This window comes from Nicotiana sylvestris, chromosome 5, assembly GCF_000393655.2.
Source record: "Nicotiana sylvestris chromosome 5, ASM39365v2, whole genome shotgun sequence".
Taxonomy (NCBI): Eukaryota; Viridiplantae; Streptophyta; class Magnoliopsida; order Solanales; family Solanaceae; genus Nicotiana; species Nicotiana sylvestris.
The window spans coordinates 22881462-22891961 of NC_091061.1; the positions used below are offsets into that span (position 1 = coordinate 22881462).

At 34.7% G+C, this 10500-nt stretch overlaps 2 protein-coding genes across 2 annotated transcripts; one reads left to right on the forward strand and one right to left on the reverse strand.

Annotated features, from left to right (window-relative positions):
- Positions 1–1916: 1916 nt before the first annotated feature.
- LOC138868385 (uncharacterized) lies at positions 1917–2919 on the forward strand. The gene is made up of 3 exons (XM_070145936.1): positions 1917–2078; positions 2234–2453; positions 2870–2919. The coding sequence occupies exons 1-3, from the start codon at positions 1917–1919 to the stop codon at positions 2917–2919; spliced, it is 432 nt and encodes a 143-aa protein (XP_070002037.1).
- Positions 2920–3669: 750 nt separating this feature from the next.
- On the reverse strand, positions 3670–5492 carry LOC104240719 (pathogenesis-related protein STH-2-like). The gene is made up of 2 exons (XM_009795594.2): positions 5234–5492; positions 3670–4332 (listed from the first exon to the last, which is right to left on the reverse strand). Exons 1-2 carry the CDS (start codon positions 5415–5417, stop codon positions 4034–4036), a joined length of 483 nt encoding a protein of 160 aa, XP_009793896.1. The 5' UTR covers positions 5418–5492; the 3' UTR covers positions 3670–4033.
- Positions 5493–10500: the final 5008 nt, after the last annotated feature.

Here is a 10500-nt window from a genome sequence, read left to right on the forward strand (position 1 = left end):
ATACGTGGATTAATTCGATACAAACAATAAATTGTGTTAGATTAAACAGATAAAAGAGGTAATAAATTATAAAACCACTTGAGGAGGGTGATTCCGGACATAACAATAGCCTTAATGAAATATACGCCCTCGATCCCGGACTCACAATGAACAAGCACTGATTAACAGGAACAAGAACTTTGAATAATAGAGAAAAAATAGTATATTGCCTTGATATTCATGTTACAATATCGTCAATGAATAATCAAACTCCCCTTTATATAGTAGGGGAGTTTTACCCTAAGTATAAATCTATAAAAGGTAAAAATCTTCTATTTAATTAATCACCGGTTCTCTATCGATACGTGCCGAGATTCATGCTGTGATATCCAGTCGGTCGCAAATATCACAGCCTTCTGTTGGTCATGCTCGATCGTCTGGTAATACTCTCCGAGACCTTTGGGGTTCGAACCGTACCTGGGGACTATGCCCCAATATTCCCGAGGGCAATCATTTCACCCCGACCCTGGATCGAGGGTCTCCTTGCCTCGATTTTGGTTCCTTGTCTTTACGTTTGTTACTCCGTTTACTTTCATCTAAGTAGGAACTTGGAGAAAAAGAGAAAATAGGAAATTGAGAGGAGTTGCTTCCATATTACACTTGGTCTAACAAACAAGCTGGAGTGGATAGAATTTGGAGCAGAATTGACAGAATGTATGGCAACTATGAATGGATCATACAACGTGGACACATCACTGGCGTCTATGATGCCTCTTTCATATCTGACCATGCACATATGAGTTTAATGTACACCAGGGCATCATGAAAATACCTTTTAAGTTTTTCAATGTGTGGGCTGAACATGAAACTTTTCTAAGTATTGTCCAGCAAGTATGGACTCAGAGATTACACGGGTGGAAAATGCAAGACATTTGGTTGAAATTGAAAAAACTCAGACCATTGCTCAGGAAGCTCAATATTGAGGAGTTTAAATTCATAAGACAGAAGATTGATACAGCCAGGAATGAGCTTGTTATAGTCCAAAAGAACATCAATTCCAACAGCATTGATGAGCTAACTGAGAAGGAGAAGAACCTTATCCAAAGCCTGAAAAAATGAAATATGCAAGAAGAAGGAGCCCTAAAACAAAAAGGTAGAGCAAAATGGATAAAATTAGGAGACTCTAATACAAGGTATTTTATAGCTGTGATAAAGGAAAGAACTCATAGAAAACAGATCCAGGAACCTCAATCATTTGCAGGTTGCAGATTAACTGATCCTGAAACTATAAAGGTAGAGATTGTTGATTTCTACAAAACACTGATGAAGACTGTTGCTCATTCACTACCTACAATAGACAAGTTGGTGATGCAGAAGAGACCAAGCCTTTCACAACAACAGAGAATGTTTCTTTGTAATGATGTAACTGAGAAAGAGATCTATAAAGGACTATGCTTCATTGGAGAGGATAAAGCACATGGAGTAAATGGCTACAATGCATGCTTTTTCAAGAAGACTTGACATGTTATCAAAGAGGAAATCATAGAATTTGTGCTAGATTTCTTTGCTATTAGCAGGATGTACAGAGCTATTAATTGCACTACCATCACATTAGTACCCAAGACTGCCAAGCCTAAAACTGCAAAGGAGTTTCGACCAATTGCCTGCTGCAATATGCTCTACAAACTGATCTCTAAGATTCTAGCATCTAAAATGCAAGTTGTCATCACCACTGTTATCAATGAAGCTCGGGCTGGATTCATACCAGGGAGAAGGATTGCAGATAATATAATTCTAGCACATGTACTAGTGAAGGCTTATGCTAGAAAATACCTCTCACCTCGATGCATGATTAAAATAGACCTTCAGAAAGCATATGATTTGGTGGAATGATAGTATATAAGATAAGGTTTCCTCATATATTTACCTCATGGGTGATGGAATGTATTCAAACTATTAACTTCTCCATCATAGTTAATGGGGAGCCAACAGCTCCCTTTAATGCTGGTAAGGGATTAAGACAAGGTGACCCAATGTCAGCCTTCTTATTTGCTATAGTACTGGAGTATCTGAGCAGAAATCTTAATGGTCTCAAGACAGTTAAAGAATTCAAGCACCACCCTAGGTGTGCCAAGCTTGGATAACACACCTTAGCTTTGTTGATGATCTATTGTTTTTTACTAGAGGAGATATCAAATCTGTAGAGGCAATATAGCAAAAGTTCCTGCAATTTACTCAGGTTTCTGGACTGCAGGCTAACCAGAAAAAGAGTGAACCTTATTTTGATGGACTCCCTTTACAGCACAGGCAACAGATATTGCGACACTTACGATTCACTGCTAGAGACTTGCCTTTCAAGTATCGTGGAGTTCCATTGTCTACAAAGAAGTTCAGTATCCTCCAGTGGCAGTCTCTCATAGATAAAATGACTGCAAGGATCACCTCTTGGACTGCAAAGACACTGTCATATGCAGGTAAGGTGCAGTTAATTCAAAGTATGCTATTTGGTATCAGGCTTTTTGGGCACAGTTATTTGTGATACCTATCAAGATGGTTAAGTTGATTGAAGGGATATGCAGATCATATATCTGGTCAAGTGTCAATGTTATCACCCAAAAAAAAAGCATTTATTGCATGGAATAGAATCTGTATGCCCAAAGTTGTGGGCGGGCTCAATCTCACCAACTTGAGGCTTTAGAATCGAGCAGCAATTGCCAAAACTTGCTGAGATTTGGCACATAAACAGGACAAACCGTGGATTCGATGGATTCACACATACTATATCAAAGGACAGCAGTTCACCAACTGGACAACCCCACAATAAGCTTGTTGGATGGTTAGGAAAGTTTTTTAGGCCAGGAAAGTACTAAAGAATCAACACTATATGCAGTCACACAAGAAAAGCTTAATCAGGCAAATATATCTGACTCTCCTTGGTGATTACACTCTAGTGGAATGGAAAATTTTATTGTTTAGAAATGCAGCACAACCAAAAGCAAAATTCACAATTTGGCTCATGATGCATGGAAAGTTGTTGACCTCTGATAGACTATGCAAATGGGGATTCAATGTGGATACATAATGTGTATTTTGCCAGTTGCAAAAGGAGAATAGAAAACACTTATTTATAAAGTGTTAGTACACAAGAAATATTTGGAGTAAGCTGTATCAATAGTTGCAAATACAATGCCCAAGTGCCTTAGATTGGCAGCAACATAACCAGTGAATCATCACATGCTCTAAAGGAAAATCTCAGCATGCACAAGTGTTCAAGTTGGTATATGCAGAAGTTGTGTATCATTGGATTGAAAGGAATCTCAGAATTTTTTAACAAAGAAGCAGACAATAGGAACATATTGCAAAGGAGATAGCTTATATCTGCAGTGCTCAACTGCTACCCGGAACCATGACCTACCTGCATAGCCTCCAATTTTGATTATATTTGCATTGCCCTTTTGTCATTTCACTAGTAGATAGTTGTCTGAGTTTAGTTGGGAGTTTTGTGTAGTCTCTTTTAGTTATTTGATTAGATAGCTAGCTGTGTGAGCGTAGCTATGGTTTTGTAAAAGCTTCTTGGTGATTAATTAAATTATGTTAGTTACACACAAAAAATGAACTACATTTAGGCGTTACTATGGAACATGTTCTTGTTATAATACTTCCCGATCGAAACACAAAAGTACAGCCACGTTGATATTAAACAATGTTGAAATAAGCATTAAACATTAAATGCACGTCAATTGAATACATTTTGTTAGAGTTTTTGACCAAAATTATCCTTATAGTGTCCTCTCAACTTCTAATACATTCTTTTAATATCCCACTTAACAAAATTCATCCCTTAAGTTCCCAAAACTTAACCAAAAGCATCCCCCTATTAAATTTTCCATCCACTTCTAACAGAATTTTGCTTCTCATGTGACCCTTTGGTAAAACTATAGGGATGATTTTTGGACTGCTATTTATCTTTAACAATAAAATGTTTCTTTATTTTTATCATTTATCAAAGAAAGAAGGAATCATAGTCATAGGCTTCATTTTAACACGAAGCAATTTACGCATAAAGGTTTGGATTTTGAAGGAGGTGAGATTCCACAGCTTTATATATGCCAATTGCACTATCTTTCCCAGCCTTGATATCTTCTTCTTTGACGATAAAATCACCAATTCCAATATACTCAGTTGTCATCTTGCAAATACAGCCACCATTATTGGACTCTTCAAATTTTACTTCATAAGAAATAGAGTCAAACTTATCTGCCAATGCATCCCCTTCAATCATAGTGTATTTGCACACCATATTTTCTTTATCTAGTTCATCTATTCTATGTTTCACAAACTCAAAAGGACTACCTGCAAATTAAACCAAACTTAGCACTATAAATAAAATGTAAAAAGGCCAGCCCGATATATGAAACATTGATCCTGCATTCACACATGATTCGAAAAAGGGTCACCCCACAAGGGATGTTATGCAAAATGTCATTACATCACACCATTTAGGAAATGTCATTAACACTATTAAAATGTCATTGTAATGGCTAGTATAAAATGTCATTAGGGCAATTGTTATATAATCATTTGATTAGAGATTACGAGGAGGGGGTAGAATTTTCCTTAAGCTTCATTTGCGGGTGTGTTTGATACGCCGGAAGTCATCTTTTAAAAAAAATATTTTCTATGAGAAAGTCGTCCTGGTGTTTGATTGTTAAAGAAAATTATTTTTCATCCAAAAGAGTAAATGATTTTTTTTTAAAAATTCATATTACATGCTACAATTAATACATAAACGTTTATTATTCATCTTTAATATCCAAAAGTTTCATAGAAACGCTCTCATGTTTGCTAATATAAAGGACAGCCAAGTACATAAGGTATCCTGCATTCATACAGGGGCAGAGACGGATTCAGGATTTAAATCCTATAGGTTCAATTTTAAGGTTTTTAACAATGAACCCATTATATTTTTAAAATTATAGTTTCATATCTACTATTTTTGCAATTTTAATGAATCTTTACATATAAATTTTTACTCTGCGTCGAAAGTTATAGGTTCAGTTGAACCCGTAGACAGTACACTGCATCCGCCTCTGTACAGGGGTTCGAAGAAGGGATGCATCTCAAGGGATGTATCATGTTTACTAATATATATATATATATATATATATATATATATATATATATATATATATATATATATATATATATATATATATACTTCATCAACCGAACACCAAAAAATATATTCACTAACCTTTTGTGAAGTTCACTTGTTCGATACTTCCAGCTCCACCATCTCCTTGTAACAAATCAACACTCTCAACAAATTGAGGCAAGAGTTTGGGTATGAGGGACTTTGAGTCCACAATTAGAGCTTTAAACAAACGAATTGGTGCTATAGGGGATGTAAATTCTTGGGTAAAAATTGCAACACCCATGATCTTGAATAGGCAATTGGTATTAGAATTAAAATTTTAATTAGTGGCTAAAGAATCTAATGATTTCCTCTGATTGTATATAATTATGGTTAATTCATAATTGCCTATCGCGAATTCGCGTATATATAGCCTAGAAGGGAAAATTTGGTTAATCTATATTTTGGAATTTCAAATTAAACACATGGGCGGCATTTGATGACTTGATTCAAATTTGGACACGAGGAATATCTAAAAAAAAAAATCAGTCTTCTTTTGAGGCCTCTTAATTTTACCAAAAAATTCAGAAGTTTTGACCAAAGCTAAATAACGTAAAGGTTGCACACTTTCTAGCTTTAGTTAGGTGGCTTAGCCGCTTAGGTCTAAGATGTAGGGTGTGTTTGGTACTAATTCCAATTTTCCTATGTTTGCTTTGCTTAAATGTTTTGCAAAATATTTTACTTATCAACTCATTTTTCCTTATCAAGAGAAGGGAAAACATTTTCCAAAACTCCTTCTCAACCTTCATCACCCTTACCAACCCACCCCACCCCCTCTCCAGAAAAGGATTTTTTCTTTTTTAAATTTCAGTTTTTCCGTTACCACTCACCCTACTACCCCAACCCCCCCACACCCCCCACCGCAAAAAAAATTATTTTGTTTACCTTAATTTTTTTTTCTCAATTTTAAATTTCTGTTTTTTCGTTTTTCTGCATCACCCACCACAACTCCCCCCCCCCCCCCCCCGAAAAAAAATATTTTTCAGTTTTAATTTTTTTTATTTATTGGTTTAAAGGTTAAAAATTTTACAAATTCCAAAATTATGAGTTCGGAGGTTTATGTGTTTGAAAGTTTACGGGTTTAGAAATTATAAAGTTTACATGTTCGAAATTCCGCGGTTTTGAAAGTTTAGCGGTTCGAAAGTTTATGAAATTTGTGGGTTCGGAAGGTTGTTGGTTTGAAAGTTTGTGGGTTCTTGTTTATTATATCTAAATTATTTATGAATACTCTTGAAAAGTCATTTTCCTTAATTTGCGTACCAAACACCGAAAAATGAATAAGATTACTACTTGTTTTCCCAGAAAATATTTTTTAGAAAATATTTTCCACGGAAAATATTTTTCGTTATACCAAACACACCCGTAGTCTTGTTGATAATCTGACCATAAGCTTTTCTAACCAGAAAATAAAGAATAGGAATTTTCATATAGCATTATAGTTTAGAATTTAATTAATATATGTAACTATAGTTTGTGTAATTATCGTTTGTAGCTATAGTTCAACTGTTACCGGATTGTATCACACTATCACTTATATTCAGATGTGCAACGAATACATCTAAGGCAAAATACAAAAGTATAGAAAAATAGAATGCTCTCGTTGAGAGTCGAACTTCTAACCAACTAAGGTACAAGAACTTGTTTCTCTCTTATTTCAGTTCAAAAGAATTGATCTCTTGTTTCAGTACTTTCACGTTTAATTTTTATAATATTCAAATATAGCTACAGATGATAATTTTGAAAAATATAGCTATAAATGGTATATTCAGTGTATATATTTATGTGTCGCGTAATTTTTCGTGTGAAAGGTCCAATGCTGCAGGCTAACAAGAACGAATATGCAATTTTTGAATGTTGAAAATTCTTTGATAATCTGTTGCTTTATAGTGTCATGGTCCAATAAGGGAATGAACCTACTCACTAATCTGACTTTTGTTATTTTTTATTAATTGTACAACGTTGAAAGAAGAAACCAGAAAAAATTGAGACATAAAAATAGGAAAGTCATACTTCAAGTTTCTATGTGACCTCCTCTTTCATACGCATTTACAAATCGATAACTTTATAAACAATTTATTTCTAACCTAAAGTAGTAAAAATTATCTGTATCCGTAGCAAATAGTCTCAAAATCTTGCCTTCTACTGTACATATTTCCATTGAGTACCTAATTTCAAGATACTAACAGTATAAAAATATTACATATCAAATCTATCTAAAAAATAATTGTAAGTTACTGTTCATAAAATGTGAAATTAAGTAATAATTAGAAAGTAAGACAAGTTAAACCTATATAGCAGGTTTTAGAAAGATTACATTGGGGAATCTTAGTAGCTCAATTAGTTGGGTATATCACCAGGAGCGGATCCAGTATAGTATTAGCGGGTTCAACTGAATTCAATACTTTTAGCGCGGAGTATAAATTTATGTGTAAAAATCTACTAAATTTACAACAACAAAAAATAGTAGATAAGAACTCATAACTTTAAATATATAATTGATTCTATGTAAAGAACCTTAAAGATCGAACCCATCGAATTTAAATTTTAGATCCGCTTAAATTTTAGATCCGCTTCAGTATCTGACAAGATGAAAATTCGACTCCCCACCTTGTAATCCTCCTCCATTTTTCCTCTCCCCCCCCCCCCCCAAAAAAAAAAGAGAACTGAGTTACAAATAACGGTTTTGAACAAGTTAGATGTGCTTACAGCTTTTGGAGATATAGATTTCCTCCAGACAAGTAAATAATATGGTCATGAAGTGACATTTGTCTCAATCACTACTGTACAACTGCATCATCAGCCACTTCCATCAACCATCACTCTAAAATTATTGGTGCCAACCAGAGGTCGGACCTATGTAGGCAGAGGGCACCGGATCCCGTTAACCTCCGCAAAACTCATGAATTTATATGTATGTATATGTTAAAAGTAATTATATATATTGCTGGAACCCTTAAAATAAAAAGTCCTATCAGGGTATCGGCTGAGCAATTCGCTCATATACTCCTGCCCCCTTCAAATGATGGATCCGCCTCGGCCACCGACTGACCGACCATACAATTATTAGTTGTCTCCATCGCTAGCTTTTAGAGCGTACTCATCAACCAAATAATTTTTGCAACGCCATATTATTAAGATTTAGATTATTATTTATGTAAATTATATATTTTAAAATTTTAAAATAAAGATAAGCTATGCACATTTAGATACTGTCTTAATTATTCAGAGTGAATATTTAGACACAATATTTTAATAATTGGACATGTATTCCTATTCAGAGATTTTAGACTTTAAAAAAAAAATCGGGGCTTTAATCATACATAATTTTCCTTGTTCTTTTTAAATAATTATAAAAGATGCTCGCTACTGGTAAAAATTGTACGGGGCGCCCTATTTACCCGGTCTCATTTAACCTATACCCATTTTTTAAAAACTTTTAACTTGTACCCACTTTTTAAATAAATTCAGCTCCGTTTCTCCTCCTCCTTCTCCTCCTTCTCCTCCTTCTAGTCCAATCTCTTTCGACATCAAATTATACAATAAGTTGAGAATGTAATAAGCAATTCCTTTTAAATCGTTCATCAATGCTCTCTTATTCACAGGGATCAGTGGCCATTGAACTATACCATGCAAATAAATAAATAATATACCAACATAAATAGTGCAAATCTAAAATTCTGTTTAGTTGACGTCTTCCTCGATTGAAGTGCATGATTAATATACCATATGTTACGCCCAGTAAGAGAAAAAGGATCACATTCTTTCCTTTTATTATATGCATTACTATAGTCACAAAACACTTCTCTGCCTCCATTTTATGTTAGTGTTCGATAAATATCTGTTGAATTCCCCTCTCTACGTGCAATGAAAACTTCACAATATTTTGAGAATGATATTTTTGTATGACAATGAAATATTCAACGAAAAACATTTTGCTCGCACCAAAAAAGATGGAAAAAAGATGGTCCATCCAAAAACTTCCTTCGATAAAAACTTCAGCTCTAGAGCTGAAGTTCGCGAGTTACAAAACAAAAACTTCAGCTCTAGAGCTGAACTTTAGGCCCGGCTATTAGAATGCTGAAGTTTTGCGTGATTGCTTTTACTACTTCAGCTTTGTATGCTGAAGTTATGCGAAAAAGCGGGTACGTTTGAATTTTTTTTTGTAAAACGGACACAAGTTAAAACGTGATACAAAAAACGGGTATAGATACAAATGCCCCTCGCTACTGTGTTTGTGAGAGCTCCAACATATCAATTTTGGGCCTCCCCCATTGGGCCCGCAAAGACAGACCAATCAAAGCCTTCTCGTGGGGCGCGCTTAAAGCCCATTTTAGCGCATGTATAACGCATCAAGTTCAGTTCCATAAAAGAAAGGAAGACAAAGAAAACCTAAATGTAGGCGGTTCAAAACCGAACCCTAACTGTTAACCAAATCGAAAAAATAATTTATTGGCATCGAGTTATTAAAGCGCATACGGATTGAAATTTTATAATTAACTGCTTAACGGTTTGAGGGAGGATTACTCAATTTTCTTATCGGATAAATTGTTAGCCCGTTAAGAATTTTTATGCTTTTACTTTTACCCCTATGTAAATAAAGTAATTTTTGAAACTCAAAGCCTAAAATATAAATCCCTAATTTATCAAATCTCAATAGCAGCCGATAAGCACCCTTCCTACAGTGACTACTAACAAAAATTGGCATGGTTGACTACTAAAAAGAATTAGCCAAAAAACTAACAAAAATACCAGAACTTGTAGTAGACATGAACAAACACTTACCAGTTAGGTTGAAAAAATGCTTAGTTTCTTATTTAGCATTTCTGGAGGGAAAGGAAATTCCAGTTACTAAGCTAACTAAGGTTGTTGAAGGAATTTTGTCAAGTAATTGGAGGAAAGAGCTTGGATGATGTAGCAGCTGCTTATTTGATGGATCTTATGGTTGAGTTAGTTGTAATTGCCAAAAAAAAAATCAAAGGGTGGGGTAAAAAGAAGCTGTCTTTATGATCTAGCACATGATTTCTATGGAAAAATGATAAATTTTCTAGTTCTTTACTCTTTTTTTATTGTCTATTTGGTTAGCCAATAAACCGTCCGCTAATCGTTAACTCGATACCAATCCCCTGATGTCTTATGGGATGGCTAGCGGATTACTATATTTACAAACCGATACCGATAAACCGAACCATTAAACGTAAATAACCGCCCGATAAGCACCACTCGGGCCAAATGTACACAATTCAATATTTTTTTCAGTCAGAGGAGCAACCAAGCATTGAAGTTTAGATTCTAGAAATGTCAGTTTACTAAAGTCTGGATAGATTATT

Bases quoted from the DNA above. Each gene is read 5' to 3' on its own strand.
- LOC138868385 (XM_070145936.1), top strand. From the start codon at position 1,917: ATGGAATGTATTCAAACTATTAACTTCTCCATCATAGTTAATGGGGAG. The intron at 2,079-2,233 runs GTTAAAGAATTC...TCTGGACTGCAG, and splicing joins ATCTTAATGGTCTCAAGACA to GCTAACCAGAAAAAGAGTGA. The intron at 2,454-2,869 runs GTAAGGTGCAGT...CACTATATGCAG, and splicing joins AAAGACACTGTCATATGCAG to TCACACAAGAAAAGCTTAAT.
- LOC104240719 (XM_009795594.2), bottom strand. From the start codon at position 5,417: ATGGGTGTTGCAATTTTTACCCAAGAATTTACATCCCCTATAGCACCA. The intron at 4,333-5,233 runs GTTAGTGAATAT...TTTAATTTGCAG, and splicing joins ACAAGTGAACTTCACAAAAG to GTAGTCCTTTTGAGTTTGTG.